Here is a 27,924-nt window from a genome sequence, read left to right as displayed (position 1 = left end):
ACCAATATATTTACATTGACTGGCAGCTTCTTGTGATAATGATTTAGTGATTTATGATTTCAGACTAAATCAAAATACCAGGGCTACAAGCCTGACCTTGCAGTAATATTTGAAGACTCTTTATTGTCTACAAACTAAAATGTGAGTCACTTAGTACAGGCTTGTAGCACTGAGAAGAAGCGAAAAAGATATAGTTGAACATGACTTCATTTTGCTTAAACACCCAATGCCATTACTAGCTCTGACCTTGCATCTTGTCTAATTAAACTTCTTCCGAGTGGTTGTGCATGTGATACATTTGCTGTGATGCATGAAGTGATTTACCTGACCAGCCACCAAGACCTCATGTGAAAGGAGGTCCTAGGAAACGCCTAAAAGACAATTACAAAGGACAAATAACAAAATAATACATTATCCAAACTGTAGCCTAGACACAGGAAAATAAAGTTGTCTTCCCTTGTTTGGGTGGGTTTCCTCCGGATGCTCTGTTTTCCTCCCACAGTCCAAAGACATTCTCTATTATGTCTTTGTAGCAATGAGTGGCACCAGCAGCCATATCTCCCTGCAACTCACAACTGGCAACCCACTGAAGCTAAGCAGGTGTGAGCCTGGTCAGTACCTGGATGGGGAAACCTCCTGGGAAAAACTAAGGTTGCTGCTGGAAGAGGTGTTAGTGGGGCCAGCAGGGGGCGCTCACCCTGCGGTCCATGTGGGTCCTAATGCCCCAGTATAGTGACGGGGACTCTATACTGTAAACAAGCGCCATCCTTCAGATGAGATGTAAAACCGAGGTCCTGACTCTCTGTGGTCATTAAAAATCCCAGGGCATTTCTTGAAAAGAGTTGGGGTAATAATAATCCCCATCTATGAATTGGCTACATTACTCTGCTCTCCTCCCCACTAATAGCTGATGTGTGGTGAGCGTTCTGGCGCACTATGGCTGCCGTCGCATCATCCAGGTGGATGCTGCACATTGGTGCAGGTGGAGGGGAGTCCCCATTACCTGTAAAGCGCTCTGAGTGGAGTGTCCAGAAAAGCGCTATATAAGTGTAAGCAATTATTATTATTATTACTTGTATTTTGTCTTGCGCCAGCTGTTTGCAAGGATTGTCTCTGGCTCCACTGCAACCCAGTATTGGATAAAGTGATCTGAAAGTGGGTGGATAAACTCCTACCTATGTATGCCCCTTCTTAAAAATGCAAAAAAGCTAAATCAAAATTCATTAATTTTATTAAGCAATGATTTAACTCAGGGAGCAGTTCAGTCCAATAACTCTCAAAACTAAAAGTTTTCATTTAAAATAAATAGGTTTTATTACTACCTTTTGATATAGTGTTGTTTAGAAGCACTTTTAAAAAAGTTCTCTAAATGTTAGACTTTTTAAAAGCTCATTTCAAGATTCTGTTTCTGTTTTCCTAACATATTCAAGATTTACTAATTAGCTTGTGTTCCCTTGAGGTGAGGATTAAATTGAGTTTCAATTTAGAAGGTCTAGTATGGTTCAGACAGTGGGTAGACTTTTTAAGATTCAATACTGAGCAATGTTGACTGTAGCAAAAAACTCTAATCCTTTTTTTAAGGCAAATTCTACAAATGTAACATCCCAGTGGTAGTATTATTCATCCACATGCTGATTTTGTTGTATGGAGGCACCTTTATTGGTAAGCAATTCACATACAGACAAGACCAGCCCAGGATGAGTCAAGCTCTAGGCAGCCAGCACTCCTTTTTCATAGAGCACATTTAAAAGTGATGGCTTCAGACCTTCACCTCTTGCTGCAAAGTGCTACACCCACAGCATGATGACACTAGCCCTCATTGCACATTGAATTGTATGTTGGAGTACAGCAGCACAGTAGTGTGGCAGTGGGTGCTGCCTCCTGGGCTCAATTCTGGACTAAGACATTTTTCCTGTGGCTTTTGCATGCTTCCTCCATGTTCATATAGGGTTTCACTGGGGGTTCAGGTTTCCTTCAACCAAGACATGATGGCTGAGTTAATTGACGTTTTGAAATAGACTACAATCCCGTCTGCTGTGTAGTGTTTTCAAGCTAGGCTCCTGATTGCCACAGCCAGCCAAGGAATATGCAGCTCTTTGATGATGGATAGAGGGATACTGAGGTGCCATGTGCAGGTGGTTATTTGTCATTGCAGGTCATACCGGTATGGATGTCACAGATGCCATAACCGTTGGTTAGTGGTTCATTTTGCACATCTATATTGTAGGTTATTGATAAATGGGGAGGAATTATGTTTACTAAAGAATCATACTGGACCTTCGCTGGTTAGCATCCTTGCTTTGTAGTCTTACTAAAGTTATAAAGTGACAAGCATGCACTTTTCATTACCATGGTTTCTATCGTGCTTTTCCTACTCCTTTATTTTTACCATGGTTTAATTATCTAAGATTTTGCAGCACGTGAACCTGTTTTTACTATGGTTTACCACACTAAAGGCTCTGGAAGATGAAAACAACATCTATATGGTTGATGATGTGGAATAGTGTGGATGCCATTGAAAAATCTGTCAACATGATCATCTGTTTGCATGGCAGTTCTTAGTTTTTGTTTTTAAATGATATTCTTAATTGTTTACTAAAATGAACCTTATCAACAAAGAATCAAAATACTTTCTTCACAGGATGTAGGAATTATTTTTTTATTTATCAGTGTCCACACTGTATATTTTAAAGCTGAACTTAAAATGCAGTCAAACACTGTACTCTTGCGTGAATTAAGCAGGTGATGGATGGTGTAAATGCTGATGATGTTGCTTCCTATATTAAATCTCCTGTTGACAGTGTTTGTATTTGATGTTTAGGAAATTACTACTTCACTCGCTTCCCTCTGTGGAGCCATTTTCAGTAATATAGAGGTATATTATTAAAATCTGAAGGCAATTGCTTGTGCTGCTGCCCTTGTAAGTTTCAACACAGTGGGTAAAAAGTTGAAGTCTTTTGTCCTCGTCTTTCTCGCAACTGCAAATTAAATGGATGAATGTGCGGGAAAGCAACCCATGGATTCTGTTCCTAATAACTATTATATTATTCAGTCACATTGGTTTCTTAAGTAGTGACAGAAAAAATAAGTCTTTAGTCTAAAAGGTGTCAAGTAAAAAATACCTTTATGTGGTCTTTGTTTCATCATCTGAAAAGTAACTGCTTTTGCACTGCTCATAAATACTACAGAAAAGTACTCCGAGCACTGCCTCTCAGATTAAATTATCTCTATTTCAGCACTTACAGTACCTGTGAAGAGAGTTTAATTTTCAAATATTTCAATAAGACATTGTCACCTTTTTATTTTCATCCATATTTACTTATTTACTGCATGAGTTTTCATATATAATATACAGTGCCTTGCGAAAGTATTCGGCCCCCTTGAACTTTTCAACCTTTTGCCACATTTCAGGCTTCAAACATAAAGATATAAATTTTTTATTTTATGTGAAGAATCACCAACAAGTGGGACACAATTGTGAAGTGGAACGAAATCTATTGGATTTTTGAAACTTTTTTAACTAATAAAAAAATGAAAAGTGGGGCGTGCAAAATTATTCGGCCCCCTTGCGTTAATACTTTGTAGAGCCACCTTTTGCTGCGATTACAGCTGCAAGTCGCTTGGGGTATGTCTCTATCAGTTTTGCACATCGAGAGACTGAAATTCTTGCCCATTCTTCCTTGCAAAACAGCTCGAGCTCAGTGAGGTTGGATGGAGAGCGTTTGTGAACAGCAGTTTTCAGCTCTTTCCACAGATTCTCGATTGGATTCAGGTCTGGACTTTGACTTGGCCATTCAAACACCTGGATACGTTTATTTGTGAACCATTCCTTTGTAGATTTTGCTGTATGTTTGGGATCATTGTCTTGTTGGAAGATAAATCTCCGTCCCAGTTTCAGGTCTTTTGCAGACTCCAACAGGTTTTCATCCAGAATGGTCCTGTATTTGGCTGCATCCATCTTCCCCTCAATTTTAACCATCTTCCCTGTCCCCGCTGAAGAAAAGCAGGCCCAAACCATGATGCTGCCACCACCATGTTTGACAGTGGGGATGGTGTGTTGAGGGTGATGAGCTGTGTTGCTTTTACGCCAAACATATCGTTTTGCATTGTGGCCAAAAAGTTCGATTTTGGTTTCATCTGACCAGAGCACCTTCTTCCACATGTTTGGGGTGTCTCCCAGGTGGCTTGTGGCAAACTTTAGACGAGACTTTTTATGGATATCTTTGAGAAATGGCTTTCTTCTTGCCACTCTTCCATAAAGGCGAGATTTGTGCAGTGTAAGACTGATTGTTGTCCTATGGACAGACTCTCCCACCTCAGCTGTAGTTCTCTGCAGTTCATCCAGAGTGATCATGGGCCTCTTGGCTGCATCTCTGATCAGTCTTCTCCTTGTCTGAGCTGAAAGTTTAGAGGGACGGCCAGGTCTTGGTAGATTTGCAGTGGTCTGATACTCCTTCCATTTCAAGATGATCGCTTGCACAGTGCTCCTTGGGATGTTTGAAGCTTGGGAAATCTTTTTGTATCCAAATCCGGCTTTAAACTTCTCCACAACTGTATTACGGACCTGCCTGGTGTGTTCCTTGGTCTTCATGATGCTCTCTGCGCTTTCAACAGAACCTTGAGACTATCACAGAGCAGGTGCATTTATACAGAGACTTGATTACACACAGGTGGATTCTATTTATCACCATCAGTCATTTAGGACAACATTGGATCATTCAGAGATCCTCGCTGAACTTCTGGAGTGAGTTTGCTGCACTGAAAGTAAAGGGGCCGAATAATTTTGCACGCCCCACTTTTCATTTTTTTATTAGTTAAAAAAGTTTCAAAAATCCAATAGATTTCGTTCCACTTCACAATTGTGTCCCACTTGTTGGTGATTCTTCACATAAAATAAAAAATTTATATCTTTATGTTTGAAGCCTGAAATGTGGCAAAAGGTTGAAAAGTTCAAGGGGGCCGAATACTTTCGCAAGGCACTGTATATACTGTATATAACCATAGTAATGAAATATACTATAATAACAGCAGTGGTATATTGTATTATTTATACAGTGTTTGCTACTCAGTGGTAACTATGGTGACTTTTCTGTGTATTCTGAATCATCTAATTTATATCTTCTCATCATTATAAATGTCAAATCAGACAGTATAAATTAGATTTCTAAGACTTTTTTTGGACTATAGTAAAAAAGGGTTGCAAACAAAAAGAGGCCATTTAGTCCATCTTGCTTGTTTAGTTGTTCAGTAGCTACAGATGCAGCCATCTAGAATGTGGGTCAAAACTCACAACAGCAGAAAGCACACAGCTGTAATCCACAGTCCTATCCAGCATACCGCTTTCATCCCTTCACAGCTCAAAACAGATCGCTTGGTAGCACTTGTGTTGCATTAGATGAAACTGTTTTTTCGTTATGTTATTTTATTTCTTGAAAATAATTTATATGTTATATAAAATACATAGGTAGCTACTTTTTTAAAATGTAATATCGCTTTACAGTATTTTTTTCCTGAAAATGGAATTACATTGCATGTATAGATCCAGCCATTCAGAGTGCATGCCGGATAATACAGCAATTTGCAGTGCACCTCAGCACTACATTCTTGAAATATTGTTGTCAGAGTGCACTTTTTGTAAAACTGCCAGGCGGCACAGTGAAGCCCTTAAGTGGTGTGTGGAAACACTTGGGCTGTCACCAGAAAACGCCTGGTTTTGAACCTCTGTCAATGCTGAGCCCCTTGAGACAGTCGTTTTCCAATTAAACAACAGAAAATAAAAATGGAGCATAATGTAGTGAAAAAGATAGTGGCTACTTTTCTTCCTGTCAAAAAAATTGTATATGTAGTTTATTGTTATCTGAGTAGAAACAGAAAATACACTTTTGCACATTAAAGAGAGGTTGAGCCCCATACTCACCCAAGATGCATAATTTTGAGTTTGTGTTATTCTGCTTTATATGGTCAGGTGTTTCTCTTACATAACTTTTGAATAGTAATTCTACTGTTGTGAACTTGCTAACTGCTTGTGGTTTGAAGGCTCTGTGTATTTTGTTTACAAAGTTATGGAAATCTGAAACAACGGGTCTCAAATTAGGCGTTGTGGAACATTGTGAAAACAAATCACCCTGAACAGAATACAAGTAGTTTGAAATTTTTATTTATTAGTAATAAAATTAATATAGTTGATAATGATCAGAGACATTCTTATACTTTGGTGTCAGTGTTTTTTTAATACCGCTTTATTCTAGATTATAATTATAATTTTTATGATTTAAACTTGTTTTAAACTTGATGAACTGGTTTATACTCCCACCGTTGACAGTATTCACATTTGCTAACTCATTCATTTCTTTGATTTATTAATATCATTTTAATATTTAACATGTTGTGATACAGTATATACAAACAATAAAAATGTCAATATAGTGTAAATGCAGTATTATATACGATTTTATTTTTAGAGAGTCTTTTGAGAGAATGAGTGCCTATCACCCTTCTGGGTGATAGGCACGCACTTACCCCACTGTAGCTGTATTTAGATCCTTAAATTAATATCATTAGTGACATTGTTTTCAACTACCAAAATTTTAGTTACATGATTCCATATTAGTATTCTCTATTAAGTGGATTTTAAAAAGTACAGCTTTTTTTAGAACAATACAAGCAAATATTCATAGAAAGGGTTAAAACATTTTAGCTTTTTATAAAGTGTATACACTTAATATAGTTAGAATGAGCATGTCAAAACATTTCCAAATAACCGGTTATTTCCAAATAACCGCAAGTGACAGAGTTAAAGATTTTGATGTATATCTTCATATCATGATTGATTGTCAGATTAGCATGTTTGTGTGAAACTCTGTAATTTCTGAAATTAAAAAAGCGCATGTCATTAGCGGCTACCAAAAGCCAAACGAGATGTACTGCAATCAATTAGCAGCTTCTCAGATCAGCTTGACTAAACAAATACGTTTGTAGCACACATTTGAACATTTAGATTTGTCTGAATCTTTGGGGAGGCTCTTCCATAATTTGGGAGCTCTATAAAAAAATGCTTTGTTGCCAGCTGTGACTTTTTTAATTGTAGGAACAACTAGGTAACCTTCTCCTTGTGATTGAAGTGTACGAGAGGGATTATAAGGGACTAAGAGATCACTCAAATATTGTGGGCCAAGATCATGCAGAGCTTTATAAATGAGCAGTGACAATTTTTAATCAATGCAGAATTAACAGGAAGCCAATGCAGACATGACAGAACAGGAGTTATATGTTAATATTTTCTAGTTCTTGTGAGTACTCTAGCTGCCACATTTTGAACTAACTGGAGTCTATTTAGGGACACTGAAGAGCAACCAGAGAGCACAGCATTACAGTAATCCACTCTTCAAGTTATAAGTGCATGTACTAATTTTTCAGCGTCAAGGAGAGATAGCAGCCTCCTATGCTTGGCAATGTTTCTTAAGTGGTGGAAGGCTACTCTAGAAAGATTTTTAATGTGAATATCAAATGAAAGATCAGAATCGATAGTAATACCTAGGTCTTTAATTACTGTACTGGGAGCAACAGAGAAGCCACCAACAGTCAAGGTACAGTACATTCAGCTAACCTAGTTTAGCAACCTTAGGACCAAGCACCAGCACTTCTGTTTTGTCAGAATTAAGCACAAGGAAGTTGCAAGCCATCCAGCTTCTAATGTCTTTCAGACAGTTTTACTTCGTCTGGTTTGACTGATATGTACACCTGAGTATCATCTGCATAAAAGGTGAAAGTTAATGTCATGCTTACGAATTATATGACCGAGGAGTAACATATACAAGGAAAACATCAAAGGACCAAGCACTGAACCTTGAGGGACTCGATATTTTACCCCAATAGGCTCAGAATATGCATTATTTACCTGTAAAAATTGATAGCGATTAGTTAGGTAGGATCAGGACCTGAACCAGGAACATCTGTCCACTTATGCCAACAACGTTTTCAAGTCTGTTTAATAGAATGTTATGATCTATGGTATCAAACGCTGCACTTAGATCTAATAACACAAGAATAGAAATGCAGCCAAGGTCAGTGGAGAGATGTAGGTCATTCAGTACTTTGACTAAAGCAGTCTCCGTACTGTGGTGTGGTCTAAAGCCTGATTGGAAAAAACTTCAAAGACCTAATTTCTTAGCAAAAATATACATAACTGTTTTGCTACAGCTTTCTCCAGGACGTTAGCGATAAAATAATAATAATAATTAATAACAGCCATTTTTAGAGATTTCGGTACATGCTGTATCCAAGGTTTAGAAACAAATTTATAATATTTAGGCTAGGATCAAGCAAGCAAGTAGTTGATTTAGAAGATGTCACTAATGCTCTCAATTCTGTATTGTTTCATAAACAAATTAAACAAATTTAAACTCCATTTAAGTGCTTAGTTTAATGGGTCATTACAGTATTCATTCTGTTGATACACAGAATGTGCCTTTGCTTTACACAATTAGAATCCTTACCCATGTAAATATCAGTATCCCACATGGGACATGGAACAAAAATGCTTCTGGGAAATTTAGTGGAGTAGAAATACCATGTTTTCTAAACCAATGTACTTTTAGTAAAAGTTAAAGTATCCCAAAAATAAAATACGTAAGTACAGATCTTGGAAAAATGTGAATAACTAGTGTCGCAAAGTAGTTCTCTTTAGTTACTTCACAATCCTTATCCTTTACAACCATTTGTGCATTATAGACATATAGTACTTTCAGCTACTGTAAAACCTAAGAACTCCAGGTAAAAACATGTCAGGTAGAATTATGGAAGATTGCATTAAGAAATTGATAGATGACATGACCTTTCTACAGAATTAGCTTAGTAACAGTGATTCTGGGTTGCTATACAGTATGATTCCTGTACATGATTTACTATGATTGTACTATGTACTGTTTATGAAGGAGTTATGATGGTGTTCTTTAGATGGTGTGTTTTTCAAGGATGTTCAATATGTGATCCTATGTTTTTAGGAAATAGTCTCCTGGGTTAACTCTATATAAGATTTAGGATCTTTCTACTTAAATCAATGCTGCTCTAAGCCTCCCTTGTGGATTCTCTTACCTCACTTTACCCGTCTGTATATGGTTATCCATTCTGGTTGCTATTTTTTATTTTGTTCTAAGATTTCATATATTCTCTGTGTGGTAACCAAAAGTGAACACTTTTAAAAGTTTTAGTTACAGTGTTATGAAAAAGTTTTTGCCCCCTTCCTGATTTCTTATTTTTTTGCATTTTTGTCACACTGAAATGTTTCAGATCATCAAACAAATTGAAATATTAGACAAAGATAACACAAGTAAACACAGAATGCAGTTTTTAAATGAAGGTTTTTATTATTAAGGGAAAAAAAATCCAAACCTACATGGCCCTGTGTGAAAAATGATTGCCCCCTAAACCTAATAACTGGTTGGGCCACCCTTAGCAGCAACAACTGCAATCAAGCGTTTGCGATAACTGGCAATGAGTCTTTTACAGCGCTGTGGAGGAATTTTGGCCCACTCATCTTTGCAGAATTGTTGTAATTCAGCCACATTGGAGGGTTTTCGAGCCTTAACCGCTTTTTTAAGGTCATGCCACAACATCTCAATCGGATTAAGGTCAGGACTTTGACTAGGCCACTCCAAAGTCTTCATTTTGTTTTTCTTAAGCCTGACTGAAAGGTCAACAATAGCCCAGTCAATCCACAAAGCGTGCTTGGATGGAAGTAAGGGAAAACATCTCAATTTCCACATGACATTTTGCAGCAATGCACCTAAGGCTTTGTGAGAGAGAATTAGAATATTTTGGTCTAATTGCAAAGAGTTACATCTAAAGCAAAGCCAACGTAGTCCATAACTTGGTCTACACCATCCTTATTGTCAAACCAGTGGCACTATTGCTATAATTCTGCTTCTAATGAGCAGGAGAGTCAAAATTCATGGGAACATTAATGCACAAAATGACAGTCACAATTTAGTGGGAAAACCTGCTTCAGACAAAACTGTGACAAACATTCACTTTTTTGAACGAATCCTATTGATAATCTGTAGGAAAACTGCTGTTCACCATAAACAATTCCCAGGCAAATTGAGCAATTTTAAGAAAATCTGCCAAGAAGAATGGGCAAATATTTCCATCAGCTTTTTCTACCAGAATGTTGTGGCTTAAAAAAAATGCTTGCTGTTGAAGGTGTTTCTACCAAATACTGTGTTCTGAGGTTTGAGTCAGCATTTTATTTTTTCCTTTTTTCTTTTTGTTAACATTTACTGTAACCTATCTTACAAGTGAAGTCTTCAGTTTGAGTTTTGAATATTAAGTTTAAAAATGTTTATGCATCCTTTTATAATTTCACACTATGCAATACCATAGGAAAGGTCTGCATACTATTGCAAGGCACGTTTTCAGTGTTAAATTTTACTTCACTACATCTGCCCAATTCTTGATTCTTTACATCTTATTTAAATCTCCTGTTGCAATGTTTGTTTTCCACACCTATTTTTTGGAACATCAGTAAATGTCTTTTTTTTCTGAATATACTGTATCAGGCTCAAAATAATTTAGATTAGGAAGAACAATGAACCTAAAATGTGAGCCGTGGTGTACTACAGTGAAACAAGTACCTCTTTGGAGGTGTGTACCTTGCCACTTAATTCTCAAGCCATGTGCTTGCTTCACCTTGGTTTTCTCTGGTTTTAAATTTGAGAATCTATCATTTATGAGGGACTTTACAAAGCTTTCTTAACATCTAAATATACTGTATCTTCCTGGATTCTTTAGAGTCACATGTCCTTCCTTTTTATTTTTTTTATTAATTCCTCAAATTCAGCCCTAATTTGTATTATTTCCTAGTTCAGTTGTGTCCCCATTTTTAGGAATTGATGTAACAATTTCAGTTGTTACGTGTAAGTACTGCTCTGATTCTGAGTGTTAAGATATTATAGGTAAATATCATAACATCCCCCATTTCCTTAAGTAGGACCAGAAAAATACCATTGAGCCTCAGTGATTTATTGATTTTAAATGTACCCTCATTGTTAATCGTGCTACAATTACCCCTTACTACTGATCCTTTTTCTGTGATAAGCGTCATTTACAAAAATCTTGTATGTAAAATATTTAGTGCATTTCTAGATGGAAATAATTTTAATAATAAATCATTGATTTATGATCTATTATCCCATATTATTTTCCACCTTTATGGTTCTTTCACTTTTGATCCTTTGCTTCCTGTTGTGGCATTTTGCCTTAAAAGTAGAGGGTTTTTCACTCCTTTCTCAATTCTGGCTTTGACAGGAGCAGAAATAAAGCTCCTTGTCCAGGAAGTTTGCTGTTATCTCATACAGGGACCAGGGCAGGATTGTCAGATTAGTGTACCTTGAAATGAACCTCTTGTTCTCACTCTGCTGTTGCCATGGGAATCTGAATGTATCACCACAAAGGAGAGGGCAGCCAGAGAGCAGGCAGCTGTAGTGTTTCTCACAAAGTGAATTATCCCCTATAGTAGATGCATTTGAAGACTCTGCTGCACCTGAGCTAAGGTTTCTGTCATTTCAAAACTACTGATTGTTGAAGGTTTGTTTTGTTTAGTTCTGAGTTGCCACTTAGTGGAAAATGTATGTTTTATGAGGGGGTGTATTTTGTTTTTGTATGTACAACGTACATACCGGTCCTGAGTAGCATTTTTTAATCATTTTGGGTAACAATAGACTATTAATCTATTATATATAATATAATCTATTCATTGAATCATATACCAGATTTTAATGACAGCATTGATTTATCATAGAAAGGAATGCTTTCTTCAGCAGGGAGCAAGAAAGTGTTTTAATTTGGAAAGCTGCTATGTCACTATAAATAAGAGAAAATTTCAACAAAAACAAGTGTAAGGTCAACAAATGAGTATACATTGTTAAATGCAAAATTAAACTTTGATCTAAAGGTTTTCTTAAATGGTCATTTGAATTCATGGACTACTTTGTTGTATTTCTCCAAAAGCAAAACTGTAGATGAGTAAGGAAATCTGCATAATGAGTCACAGGTCTAATATCATTTAAGTATTAAAGGGATCCATTCTCTTTTAATAACAGGGCTGAAGCACATAAGTAGCAAATCTCATCAGCCTTCAGTTTCCAAAAGCAAGGAAGGATTAAGGTCTAAAGATGTACAACACTAAGATAAGGAACCGAGAAGACAGAACAGTTGCAACAGAAATCCAAGCACACGATGGTGCAGATACTGTAAAAGCACATGTCTGCTTCATGCTTTAGACTTGTACTGTAAGTCATTCACTACCTGATGGATATACTTGTATATTCAGTGTACATTGTGAGAAAATAGGACTGCGCCACAGTTTAGGGACTGTTCCAATGCTACAATTGTCTTTATCTGTAAGTTTTTCTGTTTATCTGCAACAGATTGTTATCACAGACTTCTGAGAAAGTACCCAGAGCACACAGTAATTTCCAAGGCAGCATCTATGAAACTGCACAGGAAGAGCAGCCCATCTGTTCCTGTCCCTGACCTCTCTTGGCGTAAACTAATCCTTTAGAATTGAAAGGACAGTGCCAGAAGGGAGTTAGAAGGGAAGGAGGATCCGAAGGTTCATTTTCTTAATTAAGAATTTGTTTAGTCAAGATCACCATCCATTTGTGATCTACTATGGGAGTTTAAAGTACTGACTTCTAGTTTGTGAACAGAGAGAGGAGATAATGTCAGGAAACTGGTTTTCATGTTGATAACCATGAAAATGACTTGGATCCAGCCAAGGCAAAACCTGTTTTAAAAAAACATTAAAACAAATTAATTATGTGTTATCTGTTATTAAAGAAATATTTACAATTGTACAGACCAGATAATTCAATGGATTTTATCAATTTAAGTTGGCGATGTTAATGCCCAAATAGTTGATATGTACAGCTCAGTTTGCAATCCATTTATGGGTCAGAATGTTGCTTACTTTATTGGTTTTATTCAGTAATTAGGTTAGGAATTAAATAGTTTAAGGAAATCTAAAAACCTTAATTTGCTCAATCTTCTGTCCTTTATTCTGATCTCTTTAGATTCATTTAGACATTTTTATGTTTCACTTATTCTCACACTCATCAGTGAAGTGGTCTTATGTGCAGCCTCAGTCTCTTTATATTTATTTTCTTTCTTTTTAAGAATAAATACAGTAATCATCTCACGTTACTCAAGTACCCAGGCTCTATTCATGTTACTTGTGTGTCGTCAAAATAAACAAGACAGCTCTGCCTGCTGATAATAGAATCATATCTAAGAAAACCACATTTGAATGTAATACCATTCTTGGTGAACATCTTTTAAATTCTTACATTCAGAATGCAGAAGCAGTCATTCATTGCATTAAGTTAAATGTCTCTATCTCCTGCACATTTCATATGTGATAATGTGCTCTAAAGGCTAATGGTTTGTTATGTTTGATGTTTGTTTTCCTGAGAAGCTGAAAGACTGGGCTTGTATGCCAGTTATTGATGATAAAAATGGCAATATGTTGGGCTCTGCAGTGCTTCACTCAAGCAAGGCCAATTGTTTTCAGGACACATTAATTAATTAGCAACTGAGAAAAGCCCTTTTTGGACTTGGGAAAGATGGTTAAGCAGCACGTGTTCCACAGAATACTTGGCCAAGCTGTAAAAGACCAGGCTTTGTGCAGTCTCAAGTGACTAATTTTGAAGACCTATTCGGCCATTCTCAGGGATCTTTTTCTAGTACACTAACTTCAGTGTACAACTTTGGGGGGGAAAAAAAGCATAACCAAAACCCAAATGTTCCAGTACTTAGAAGAAACACTTAACATTCTAACACAGACTTGAGTGAGCCAAGTGTTTGAAACCTTATAGTTTTTCTCATTAAGAATAAGTCAAGCACGTTTATGAAGGTAGAAAATATTGCATGAGTATTTCCTCTCATCCAAAATTTGGTATGTGGGCTGCTTAACGATGTCAATCAAAAGGTATGAAGCTTTGCTATAGAGGATATTTTAGTAGGATCAATTAAGAATTAAGAAATGGCTTATAGGAGTTTGAACACATCACTAAACTAGTTACAAGGAAACCAGAATGAAGGGTAAAAAGACGTGTACTGTATAGTCTTTCCAGATTCTTTACTCTCTAATCTTCAGGTATTTGATTTTATTGCCTCTACATCTTTTTGGCTTTCCACAGTCCCACTAATGACAGTCTTCCTCTCCCAGACAGGAGAGGATCGCAGCGTCACTCACCTGCAGTACGTAGCCTGGCCTGACCACGGTGTGCCTGATGACCCCTCTGACTTCCTGGACTTTGTGAACTTTATCCGGCAAAAGAGGGGTGAAAATGACCCACTGTTTGTCCACTGCAGGTGAGTCCTGAAAAAATGTCGGAGAGTTTTAGAAAGCCAAGCAAGCGGGCTGATGTTTCCCAGAAAAAGCATTTTATTTGTCCAATGGGCTTCAATAGGAGAACAGAACATAGACATACATACAGTAGCACACAGTACAATCACAGCTATCCCATCTTAAATAGTTAATACTGCTGAAAAACGTCCCATACCCAGAAGGTCATCTGTAAGTTCTGCTTAATTTACATCTAGTGACGATGCAATGACTGTATTTAATATCGCATTTAAAAAGGTACATTTATCATAAATACAATAAAAATAAACACCTCAATCCAAAAAGTAACAATGCAACAAACAATACTATGCATGTACTGTATGCAGGATGTACCTTGTATTTCTGTAATTTATGGTATGTAGGGCCCACCTGAAGTACATTGAAATCAAATGCCCAAAGCACATGAATCTTATATCCCTCTTGTAGACATTGCGGGAAGCAATGAAAAAGGCCAGAAATGGTAGGATATATCGTTAAAAGCACATAACGTAATGCAAGACATTTTATCCTAAAATTGTATAGCATGCCAGTTAGACCACAATTGTAAAACTGTGATCAAATTTGATCAACAGTAAAACAAGAAAGATAATTCATTAAGAGAAGGGCACCCAGGTCAGACCTCGGGTTCACCAATAAGAATACAGTATACTGGACCTATGTAGCCTTGAACACAGAACTATGAAGGGACTTAATTCAAATATTCCAAATGTTTAGAGGTAATTGTAATCAACAGTGTAACACAAACTAAAGGGCACAAACTGAAACTAAGAGGATATATATGCCTTTTACAACCAAGACCTGGAGGTACTACTTCACTCAAAGGGTGTCTGAAACAAGCAGTGTGGTCAAAACTGATACCATCACTTATTTCAAGAAACAGCTGGATGAGATCCTCAGACCAATTACAGTACCTGCCTAAAAACCAAATGTGTTAGATGGATCAAATGGCCACTTCCTTTTTGTAACCCTTTTTCTTATAAGATTTCTTTTAACACAATTGTTTGCAAACCTTTTTCTTTTTCTTAATGTTCTTCACGTGACCAGCCCTGACTAGCTCTGTTGGTAGAGCATGAGACACATAATCTCAGAGCAGTGGGTTTGTGTCCCATGTCTGGCACCAGGTCCTCCATGTTGGAGGTCAGGCAGAATGCTAACAACCCTGTCCCATAAAAACTAATGTTCCGGTAACATCCACAGCATGTTGCTGCCCCTAAGTGCCGGGAGGCATAACGAGCAAACATCCATCCATCTTCATGTGACCCACACTGAATGTTCCAAAACGTCAAAAGTAGAATTGTTAACTATTTATTTAATCCTCAGTGGTCTAACGCAACAACAACTTTCCATGGGACACAGGTCTGGTCCCTTACAAAGTAATCTCAATATAATCAATACTGATATGTACATCTTGTGGCTGTGTTGAGAGTGAATGTGAATACTTTTTTAACTGTATCTGTTGATCTCACTGCAGCAGTGCTCTTTAAAAATAATAATGGTGTTTATTTCCGTTTACCCACAAAAATAGTAGTTCCTGCTATTGCCATGGTAAATATTTTTCTTTAATTTTGCTTTGCATTGACGGGACTTGCATTTTAGAAACGTTTGACATAACTTATTAATAATTAATTGCAACCTTGTAGGGTAGCATGGAGGCACAGTAGTTAGTATTGCTGTCCTGCAGCTCCAGGGTCTAGGGTTCAATTCCTGGGGTGCTATCTGTGTGGAGATTGTATGTTCTCCCCATGTTTGTTGAGGTTTTTGCCAGGTACTCCAGTTTCCTCCCCTGGTCCAAAGAAATACTAATTCAGAGAAACTTGACCCCCGGTGTCAGTTTGTCTGTCTGTCTGCCCTGTGATGGACTGCTGTCCCATCCAGGGTGTATTCTGCCTAGTGGCCTCAGCTTGCCAGAATGTGATCCAGCTCACCAACAACCCCGAATTGGATAAAGCTGTTAGAAAACTTGTAATATATGTAAGCAAATTGCAGTTTGTTTTCTCTAAAAAAGATGTTGATGCGTATTGGTGTAAAATTAAAAAATGATAAAATCTAATGTTGCAATTGCTTGTGCAATTCCTTTCTTGTCTCTCCCAGCTTCTCCGAACTTTTGTTAGATGGTAGGGGTTGTAATCTTTAAAGAGTTCATTTTTGGGAATAAAACAATCTAGGATTGACTTTTATAGAGTATCTCTTTTCAGCATTATTTGTGTTAGGGTACCATGAATTCATACTCAATATACAAATTGGGGCAGAGCATTGGCACTGTGGCTAAGGATCTGTGGCTGGAAGTTGCCAGTTCAAATCCCACAGCCAGCAGAGGAATCCTTCTCAGTTTGGCCCCTGAGCAAGGCCCTTAACCCCAGCTGCTCCAGGGGCACCATATAAGTGGCTGACCTTGCACTTTGACCCCAAGGTTCTCTCTCCCTGTCTGTGAATCTGTGTGTCTCATGGAAAGAAAGCTGGAGTATGCGAAATGACAAATTCCTATTGCAAGAAACTGTATATGGCTAGTAAAGTGATCTTATCTCTGTAGTCTTTCCAGGGTTTTCTAGGATTACCCAGCTGTGTGTTATTGTGAGGAATCTTTTACAGTGCTGGGATTGGCCGAACTGGTGTCCTTGTTACCATGGAGACAGCAGTGGAGCTAATTGAAAAGAACCAGCCTGTTTACCCACTGGACATTGTACGAACCATGAGGGACCAGAGAGCCATGATGGTGCAGACTGCGGTGAGTTTGGGTATCTGAGCAAGCAAATTAAAGTTTTTAATTTAACAGCTGTTTGTTGGATTCTCCTTTCTTTGGAAGAGATGAACTCTATAAAACTAGCACGTTTCTTTGCCTTTCGAAGATAATCACAGTATATACTGAGAGGCATTTAACATGAATTTTATCAGATTGAATTGGTTCCATTCTTAATATTGTGATGGAAGAGGGCAGTCTGATATACTGTACGGATATCACTGTATCCTGCATACCATACAGATAATTTTTTTCTATGTTCCAGACATTGATTTTGTTTGCAGACAGTTCACTTAGGCATATGCATTTCAAATCTAAAAATTTCACTCAATATGAAGTTTGTCAGACACCATTACATATGTTACTATACTAAGTTATTAGACAACTATTATACCTGGAGTTTAAATGACTTATTATGTTTCTGACTCATGTTTACATTTCGATCTGTAGTTTCTACCTTAGAGTTTGCTTTACTGTATGTAGAGTAATTTAGTACCACATATTCTAACAGTGGTACAGTAGCTCCTGACCATGTTATAGTTATTTATGGTTGTGTAGTTTATGGAATAGCTTTACACAGGAAGTAAAAATGCAATTTACCAGGTACTAAAACACACAATGACACAAAAATTAATAACACTTTGGCTTCTGTTGCCATTAATAACTGAACAGAAAAAATCCATTACATTTTCTTAATGATGTTATAAACCATTATAACGTCATTACTTATAGTGGTATTTATCAATGCACTTTGCAACCCCTAAAAAAGGTGAATGAAATGAGGCTGTCTTTAAGACACTTCTCTTTTTTCTCTTTCTTCACCATCAAATTCCCACTAGAGAAGGTGGAAATAAGCAATGTTCGTCTCCTGCTGTATATCTCAGGAAAGCAGGCTGTTTGAACAGTTAATTCATTACTTAAGGGTTTCAGACCTGACATTGTTTGTCCTAAGTAAATAAATCGCACAGGAAAAAATGAAAATATCTAGAACCTTCAAATGAGTCAGCACATTTAACGCCTCACAGCTGGAACAGCCCCTTCCAGTTATAAAAGAATGCAGGTCCCTGATCTGTGCCCTTTCCCAGAACAGTAATCCAGCAACATGCCCTCTTTTCTTCGAGCGTTTTTTTTTTACTTTATCATAATAACAGGTTACTGCAAGAGCCTGCCGTGCTGACATTTTGCGGCCTGCGTTTTAACCTCATTGGGGCTTTTTATTATTGTAACTGACTGTTATTCATTGTGAAATACGACTTTGGAGATAACCTTTTTTAAAGTGTAATTGTGTTAAATGTTGAAATTGGTTATTATTAATAAATTAACTGTTTCTTAAAGGGTATAATTGCTTTGTTTTGAAGAAATCTATTTGCTCATGCAAGGGTAATGTCTTTGTTTCCTCAGAATTGTTGATTCCTAAGTATTTTTCTCTTTAGCAGTGCTACAGTATATCTGAGAGAGGTATTTACCTACCCTATAAACATAGGGACTTTTTTCTGAGAGAATGGGAATTGTTCCTCAGATTGTGCTTTTCCCTCCAGGGAACAACAACAGTATGTGTTTTGAGTCTCCAAAATGTAATGTTTGTCTTTGTCCTTTCATGGAAGGTGTTGAAATTCTGATTTAGAGGTAGGCTACGTACAGTATGATTCTGAATATAATGAGTTACTGTTCTATTTCTCCATGACTTTGAGGGGATTAGTTAAAACACTTCAACAGTGAAATTCCTGCCTTTTAAAACTCTAGTAAACGTGTCCATTACTAAATTGCAGTTCATGTCTGGAACGTACAGCAGTCACAATGTTCAAGCCAGAACCCACCCTTTGGCACATTGATGGGTAATACCAGTCTACCATGTTTTAATCTGTTACATACAGTAGGACATCACTTCTGTTTTGAGTGCTAGCCCTTATTACTGATGAGGAAAGGGTTAACCTGGGTCCTTCTTCATAGTTCAGTGTAGAAAAGTGTTTCATGTACAGCTTCCACATAAAGCTTAACATCAGAATGTTTCTGCATTCTTCACACTTATCCAAGTGCTGTATGAAGATGTATTTGATCTCTAGAGCCAATTCTTCTTAATTAAAAAAAACCCATTGTACAATATTTTACACAGATTTCAGTCTTTCTTTTTCTTTTTCCTACTCTTTCCCTCTTTGTGTGTGTACAGATTCAAAGTGATGTTAATTGCAATTGAATAACACATTCTGGCTCTGTAGCATTCATATTTTAATTTAATCCTTTTTTATCCTTCTATTTTCTGAGTTAGACTGCTCTTTCTTAATGTTATGATCAGTGCCATGCTGCCCTTTAAGATAATAAGTTCCTTTTATAAAACATTAAAGAGACTAAAGGGCAGGTGTGGTATTAATATTTGAGAAAAACTAGATAGTCTTCCTTATATGCACTATGCTGACTGTTACTGTGTATGTTTTTCCTAGCCATCAGTAACAAGGTGCTTAGAGGGAAACTGGCATGCTGACTTCAATGTGCTACTGGTTTGGTTTGTTAAGTACTATGTCTGATCCTGACCTTTATTACCCATTCTAATTCTCATAGAATAATGATATGAGACAAACTGAAATGCAATTGTCCAAGTATCGAATTGCAAATTTGCGGGCAGGTTTTTGTCTTAAGGTTTTGTGCTTCTTCAGAATGGAAACCATACATCAAGCTGCATTTATGAGTTGTAGTTAGCAGGTGGACTTGAACAAGTTTTGATATAATAAAGGCCTTCACTGTGAAGCCACATGCTTCTTATATGTAAACTAAATGTTACCAGACACTCTTTCTTAAAAGAAATAAAGTACTGATGGAATTTAAAATGCAAGAGGTTACATAGCGTATGGTTTGTTTTATAAATACCCAGTTCACAGAAAGTTCCAATCTACAGAACAAACTCTCCAATACAGACTGACTGAAAATGCATTATGTACTGTATATGGCCATAGTCACAAATGCTCAGTCACGCTGTCTAGTGGTGCCTCCTCCTCACTCTACAAACATCAGAGCAGTAGAGGGCACTGTGGAGGGACACTCAGTCCTGCCTCTGTGTCTGGATCTCCAGAGATGGTGCAGCCTCTTACCTGATGTCCTGATATTTCTGTTTACAGAGTCAGTATCGCTTCGTGTGCGAGGCCATCCTGCGTGTGTACGAGGAGCAGCGGGGCCGGTCACTGGAGTCCAGCTAGCCCACACATGCAGGGAACAGAGAAAGGAGGGGAGCCTGGCTCCCACACAGCTGACCCGCAGCCAGAAAGTTGCACTTCTCTCCGACGTTCTGCTCAAACCACAGATCAGCAGGAGAGAAGACACACAGAACGTGGCGGAGCGCGTGAACTGTGGCACTTTATAACACATTGGGGAAAATGACTACTGCTACTACTACTGCTATAACGGATAGTTATACGATTTTTCTAGCACTATTTGTACTGTCCTATTTTTTTTTATTTTTATTGATTGGGGAAAAAAACATTACTTTTATACTGTGCACGGTAAAAGTAACATCTTAATGCCTGATATGTCTGGCATTCCCAATTAACTGTTTGCGTAATTGGTGGATTAAGAAGAAAGCATAGACTATCAAAAAGAATCCCTTCAAGTAAATGAGAATGGTGCTCATAGAGATTTATATCATAAAGATCGGTGCCAACTACTGCTTTAGCCAAGGACTATTCCAAATTAAAAACATTGTGTTTTGTCCAGATAGGCCAGCTTGTATTTTATAATGCACCTTTTAATGCTAATGTTCCTTATTCGTAATTGAACAGTATCATTCTAGATCTTCTACTGTGATTTAGCTTTATTGCTAGAGATGTTGTGCAGCTATGACAGCTACTCGATTCTTAATACTCAAGATGCAGATTTGATGTTAAGCTTTCGATTACCGAAGCTAGAGGAGTAACAGAGGAACGCAGGCCTCTTCATTATAGAGGGAGATTTAGGCTATGTCTATACTGCTACCCTGATAGTGGTTTGATCTTTTGCAGATCATTCTACTCCAGTGGAAAAGTGCATGCGAAGTGAGATAGATGAAATATGCAAGTGCGATAATGATGCAAAGCAGAAACTTTCTGTTCTTCTTAGAAGACATTATTTCATGTGCTATATGATCACCAGGACCCTGTTCAGTTTTGTCAAAATTACAAGCCACTAGGAACAGCAAAATGCTCATAAAAGGTTTAAATTACATTTGAAGTCATCCATTTATGTGGTTTATTAATACCAGAGCAGCTTCAATCGGCAATTTCTTGGCATGGGTCTGAGTCATCCTTGTGGAAACTGAATACCAAGCCACATGTGGTTCTTGAAGTTTGCACAGTAAACTCAAAACCTCAGGCATTCTCAAGGCTGAAGAAAAGATTACAGAGGAGGGGTCTAGTGTCCTTGGGTTGGGTCATCTACCTGTCTATTATTCTGATACTTATTGAATAAGTTGACCAATTAGTTGTCAAACCAAGTCACAGCTTCACCCTCTGACCAGACCATCAAGAGCTAAAAGTCAGAAATGATAGAGGGATGAGGTGAGGGGCAGTGGTTACAAGAGTGTCTGGGGGGGAAAAAGCAAACAAAATTTCCATTACCCATCTTGATCAGACTAGTGTCCAAATAGTACGGCCCAAAATTGGCCTTTGTGTTTTTCTGCATTTATAAATGTGTACAGTATGTGCTTGTATGTGTCGCTGTCCATTGCACGCACTCTTAAGAATTTAGTAATTGCAAATTAGTATCCCATTATGCTTTGGGAATCCTAGGAAAAGGACATCAATTCATCATTTTATTAGCTGGCAATTTAGAATGCAGAAAAACATTGTGATTCCTTTTGTGCCAATCACAACAGGAATGTTATTACATCTCATGGTTTCCATAGTATAACTGATGCAGACATGCTTGAGATTGTCTGCTGGCATGATGACAAAACTGTGTTTTTGCCCATAAAGTTTTTGGCTATAATTATCATGAGTAAGTGATACCTTTGAATAACACAAAAGAAATGCACCAAGATATAGGGAGAAAACTGGTTATCTTAATCATGGTGTATTCAGACCTTACTTGAAAATCAGTGGGATAATATGGGAAGTGAGGTTTTCAAGGTTACTTGATTATTTCATAATTTAGTAAGTAAAAATAATTTGAAAAATTCCAGTGGTGAAGAATGCATTTGAACAAATTTAGTATTCCTCCTTGTGCTTTGTACTAAGTCTTCTGAAAACTGATCACAGGTTGCTGCTGAATCTGCTGCTAATTATTTGCAATGTATTCTTGTGTACTGTCTTCATAAATGTGTTTATAGAAATCTTTAATCCTTTTTTCAGTTGTAGAATGTTCAGTTATGTTACTTTCCATCCAGTCCTTATTTGAGTTCATTCTTTCCAGGGCAAGAATGAATACTGCAGTTGAGTGAGCATGAAGGAAGTCCAAGGTCACATGTACAGAATATTGACCGTGCCTCAGATGGCGATATAGGTCAACCATATCTTGTCACAATTTGTGATTTGCCCCTGATATTTAATATTTTCTAAAAAATAACTGTTAATAATTTACATGCATTCTATAAAATTGAAACATGAAATTGGGAAGACTGATTAATATTCCAAGACCACAGTTAAGTGAGGTACAGACATTGCTCTGTATTCATTTAATGACATCTCAATTTTATTATAGTGCTGCTACCTCACAGCTCTTGAGCCCTGGGTTCTGTTCTGGGTTGATGTTTCTTTTTCATTATTTGCAAGATGTGTACAAAATGTTTTCAAACGTTGTAGTACAACAGAGAAAGAAATGCAGTTTCATTCCTAGTAATCAACTGTTTTAGAGGTTCCAGCTGTTTTGTCCACCAATTGTTAAGGATTTACTCTATACACAGAAACACCAACATTTTAAAAAAGGTTTAAAGAAAGCATGAAAGTAATGAGATGGGTATTTTCTCAGTTGCTTTAATTTGGTAGGCCATGATTACAGCAATGGAAACTATTCATTAGCCCATATGGGTTTTATTTGTCAGTGGGCTCTAGAATTTGCCCTGTGAGAACATTAGTGCATCTGTCTGTTTTCCTGCACACAGTGGTTATCTGTATCCCTTTGCTTATTTAGAACACACGGGACATGGTGAATAAAGGGGCTTACGCATTTCAGATATTAGACTCATTTTTCAGTCTCCTAATTTAAAATTATACTATGCTTAGATTGTCTTATTTATCCTCTTCAGCGCTATTTGTGATTTTTTTCCGATATCATTAGTAAGAGCTGTTTTTAATTTCTGCCGTGAATAGTTGGCACCTACACTATCTTGGTTTAAAAAGGTAATGCCTTTGCACCCTGTAGCAGAGCAAATACATTTCCATTCTGCTATAACACCGGTTGATATGATTGAAAACATCATTCATTTTAACCAAGTTCTCTTCCAGACCTACATCTGAGACTCTCTGAGAGGTTTTTTTTTAGCTTTCCTGTTGCCTATTCCGAAATGTGTCTGGCTTTTGAAGCTATCACCGCTAAAGAGGAATGCCGTGGGTCATAATAGACAGCAAAATACAAGGGAAAAAAGATTTGATTTTGTCCATTTTGTAAACAAAGGTCTTCACTTGTTCATACCTTTGTGAAATGTTGTATTATACAGTTGATTTCACCAACTTTTTTCTGTTCTGTTATTACTTGAAGTTGTAATGCAACATTACTTAAAATATTTGTAGCCTTTTTTAAATGGTCATGGCTAGCTGGAAGACATCTGTCATAGCAGAGAATGCTGAATGTCATTCATACTGTAAAACTCTTTCATGATCATGACCATTGATTTTGAAATGGTTAGAATGTAGAGAATGTTTTCAGTCTACATGGTAGTAATTTGCATAAATATACTTCATAATTACAGGTATCTGATTGATTATCCACAATGTGCAGAAACTAATGATCCTTTTTGCAGTCTTTAAAAGCTGTAAGGAAGTAGGTAACTAACAGTGAAATAACAGCTTTAATGCAGTTTGATCTCTCAGTGTATAAAGTAGCCACCCCTTTATATCTTGCATTTTACCTACATCTTAGATCCCTGAAAACATTTCTTTATTTTTGCCTTGGCAGTTTATTTCCTAGTGAAGAGATTTCAGAAATCTGCATGTACAGAAGCTTTACATATCCAACCTAAAACAAAAAAATAACTGTGGATTCAAAATATTTAGTTTTCTGTACATTTCCATACATTGTAAAGGACGTTCCGGTTTTTGTACAGTATGTTGTTTTAGTATGCTTTAGTGAAACTTTCAGAAACCTTCTTTTCAAATGTGTTGAGACTCGGGGACTGCTACTAATATTAAGCAATACATGATATTATGTTGTATGCAGCTGATTTGTGACAATATTTATTTAGACTATGCAATACCTCTTAATTAAATAATGACTCAGTGTTTTCCCAAGTACAGTATGTGGCTTAAAATATATATATTTGTTTCATTGTCTTCCCAGGAGAATCTCAATCAGTCTGCTTGATCACTCCCACCTGCACTGCACACACTCCCTTTCTTTCCTACACACATTCACATACAGGCAGCCACCACAGCTTGACTGGATTAATGTAGACACTTCCAAACAGGTGGTACCTGCTGCATAATATTTAAAATAAAGATGACTAGGAATGAACAAATCCATCACAGTGCTACATATAGCATATTTGTGATTAAATAAAATACACTATCGACATGAAATTGGCACCCCGGGGAGTTTGGAAATCTTGCCCATTTGTGTTTACTTGCTCTTTTCAATGATGATGACCCAAACATAACTATAATGCTGAAGAGTATAGTGTAGTTGAGGAGTGAAGCCTTTTTAAAATGCTCTCTTCACTGTTATTTGTACTCTTACAAAAGAAGAAAAGAATTGTGATAGTAATAGAAAAAGAAGATTTCTGCAGTCACGAGTGCTTCTGCTCTCTTACTGTCTCCTACTACTTTTGGAGGGTCTGCACCAAGAGCTTTCCTGTTCAGGGCCAGTCCCACCAGGACTGGAAAGTTGTTCCTCAATTTGTGTTGCTTTGGTTTGTTACTGCAGACTGTAATACAGAACCCCGTTGTTGTATTTTTGTGGGTTATAATGATGTAATGCTTAACTGCTGTATTCTGAGGCCTAAGATATAGTTACAGTGTATTCCAACACCAAGGTCAGGAATGGAAATGCAGACTTCAGCATGATTGATGCAAGGTGATCAATAGGGCTTACAAAAACATGATGATAATAGCAAATAAATATGTATATACTACAGGTTCTCCTTGTGCAGTATGTTTTTGGAGACTGGGAAAGAGACTGGAAGTGAATGGGCTGAACCCAAAAGATTGGTATCGTTGTTTTCTTTGCTATAGTTTTCACTGATATAGATGAAGTAGTTGTGCAGAGTTGGCACGTTTATTTTGGAGGCAGACTGGTCAAAAAAATAAATTGAAACTATATCTGCTTTTTGCTTTCCTATGTTTTGGTGATAATCATGAGTACAATCCAGGTGGGAAATTATCTGACTTGTGGCTTGTACACTGGCAGAATTGGATAAAACAGTTAGGAAGTAAGTTCCATAAACTGGTGTAGAAACAGCAAAAATTACAGACTGCAATTTGACAGTGTCTCAGATTTCAGGGAGTTACTCATAACCCCCACCCCCAAAATAAATCTTTTTGTGTCCAATGCACATGTGCCCAGTTAAAAACTCCTTAAGTGGATCAGAGAGCAGTATTGAAATCAGAATTACTGTTCTGTATTGAAATTTACTGTCAAAGCAGAACTGGGTACTTTAGCCACTGTCCCACTCCTCATTCTGAACACGCATCATGGGCTTTCTGTAAACATATATGTACTGTCAGTGATCATGAGGTGACACTCTGAATTAAGAGTAAGCAGTCTTGTGTGTAAGTTAATAAGCAATGGATTTAAGGTCAGGACCTTGACATTTCTGCATGAATTACGCTCTTCAAATGCCCAATTCAGGTTGAATTCCCATGCTAACAAGTTACTGTCTTTACAATTTCCTACAAATTCATTACTACTGATTGCACTTAATTACAACCATGCCCAAGAGTATTGCTTTTCCCTAACACTGTAGTTCAAACACTTTTGGTCATAGTTATAAAGTGTTAGAAATTATATGAACAGTAAAAAGACAGCACATGTGGAACATTACACTCTGTTGATTTTTGTACACTTAAAAGAAGATAACCTGTTTAGAATTATTTGCCTGTAAATTGATGTTAATATTGCAAAGTTAAATTATTCCTTAACATTGTTGTTATACTTTTTTTTCTTCCTGAATGAATGTAATAAACATTTTTCTAGGTTTATATATATGGTTTAAAAATGATATAGTTAACAATGTTGACATTTATAATATACTTTTTCCATGGTTTTGGAGCTGTTCTGTATATGTTTTCAGGTTTGGCCTGCTTAAGCTGTTCATGAAAATTTATATGTTTATACAATCATGGATAATTACAAAAAATGTATTAATTAAGTAAAGCACAGCTTTGTTTACATCTCATCTGATACTTTTGGTTCTAATCTATTGAATATTTGAAATTTCTGAAACCATTTCACTTGACAAATTGTATACAGTAGCTTTTTTGTAATATACATTCATGTCATAACAAGCTGTACACATGTTGAATTAACCAAATTAAAGTTTATTCTGTTTAAACTGATGTATTTTCTCTTTGCCATTTATAATTTCAGACTCATTGTGAAGTAATCCATTGAAGAATGCAGCAGCACATTACAGGGGCTTTTTTTTTCATTAACAGGTCAAGTTATTTGTGGTTAAGTTAAAGACAAATAGAGAGGGAAGCTATTCCCAACTGGTGAAATCAGTTCATGCACAAAACCCCTGATGAGGAAGAATTGAAATATCCCCCAGACAGCAGACAACTCCAGGAAAAGCAGTAATTGAATAATGTCTATCTGGTAAAAAGAGGGTTTGTAGTGAAAAGATCTTAAAGTGCCCAGCACTAGACTGGATTGAGATGAATGACTTGAACCGAAGAGAAATGCAACAAGCAGTTTGACACTTTCAGTTTGAACCCTGTCTCAAAACATTAGTTCCTGACAGCAGCCCAGTATTATCAAATATCTGTCCTGTGATTCATACATCTCACAAAGGCCTAATATTAATTTTACTGCCAGATAGTGCCTTCTAGAAAATTCAGCCTCACAGGGTGACAGGTCTTGCTACATTATATTGGCAGCATAATTATCGAACAGGTTGCATACGAGCTAAACAACTGAGTTCCCAGACCAGAGCATGCTGTGTATGAGATTTACAGTTCAATTACCCATGGTCTAAAATTATCCTAGACTTTTTCATGTGTCCACCATTGTCTGAAATGTTTAAGATGGCTATATGATGCTATAAAATGGATTTTGAAAAGTCTTAGAAGGAATGGAATGAGCTGTTCCTCATACAGATCATATGTACACCAGTTATGTATACTGTATATCTGTCATCAAACAAAAGATAGAAATGATTTTTTAGGCTATATGATTCTAGGTTTACTAGATTTATTTAAAGCAAGAGTACCTGAGAAGTGGGGAACCTGGCATACTGATGCTTACTTATCTCAATTTGACACCCCTTCAGTTTTTCAGACCTTCTTTTACTTTTGGAAATGAGAATTGAAGCCCAACACGTTCCTCTTGGCTGGAAGATCATGAACTCAAATGCCTTTTGCTTTACCACAGGTCCATTCCTGATAATTTTTCTGGGTACAAGATACTTTTCTGGGTACCTTTCTGGGTACAGAAAGGAAGGAAAATATGTGTT

At 37.0% G+C, this 27,924-nt stretch overlaps 1 protein-coding gene across 3 annotated transcripts in view; it reads left to right on the top strand.

Annotated features, from left to right (window-relative positions):
* The window catches only part of ptpn3 (protein tyrosine phosphatase non-receptor type 3), a 133,891-nt gene extending 107,088 nt beyond the window's left edge, over positions 1–26,803 (top strand). For all 3 annotated transcript variants that reach the window (XM_069195012.1, XM_006635729.3, XM_069195014.1), the window contains exons 25-27: positions 14,225–14,370; positions 16,994–17,129; positions 20,252–26,803. In XM_069195012.1, coding sequence (XP_069051113.1) covers positions 14,225–14,370; positions 16,994–17,129; positions 20,252–20,329 — 360 coding nt within the window. In that variant the 3' untranslated portion in view covers positions 20,330–26,803. The remainder of the gene's footprint in view (positions 1–14,224; positions 14,371–16,993; positions 17,130–20,251) is intronic.
* Positions 26,804–27,924: the final 1,121 nt, after the last annotated feature.

Source organism: Lepisosteus oculatus, chromosome 10 (genome assembly GCF_040954835.1).
Source record: "Lepisosteus oculatus isolate fLepOcu1 chromosome 10, fLepOcu1.hap2, whole genome shotgun sequence".
In the NCBI taxonomy this organism is placed as follows: domain Eukaryota; kingdom Metazoa; phylum Chordata; class Actinopteri; order Semionotiformes; family Lepisosteidae; genus Lepisosteus; species Lepisosteus oculatus.
This window is presented reverse-complemented; position numbering and strand designations above follow the sequence as displayed.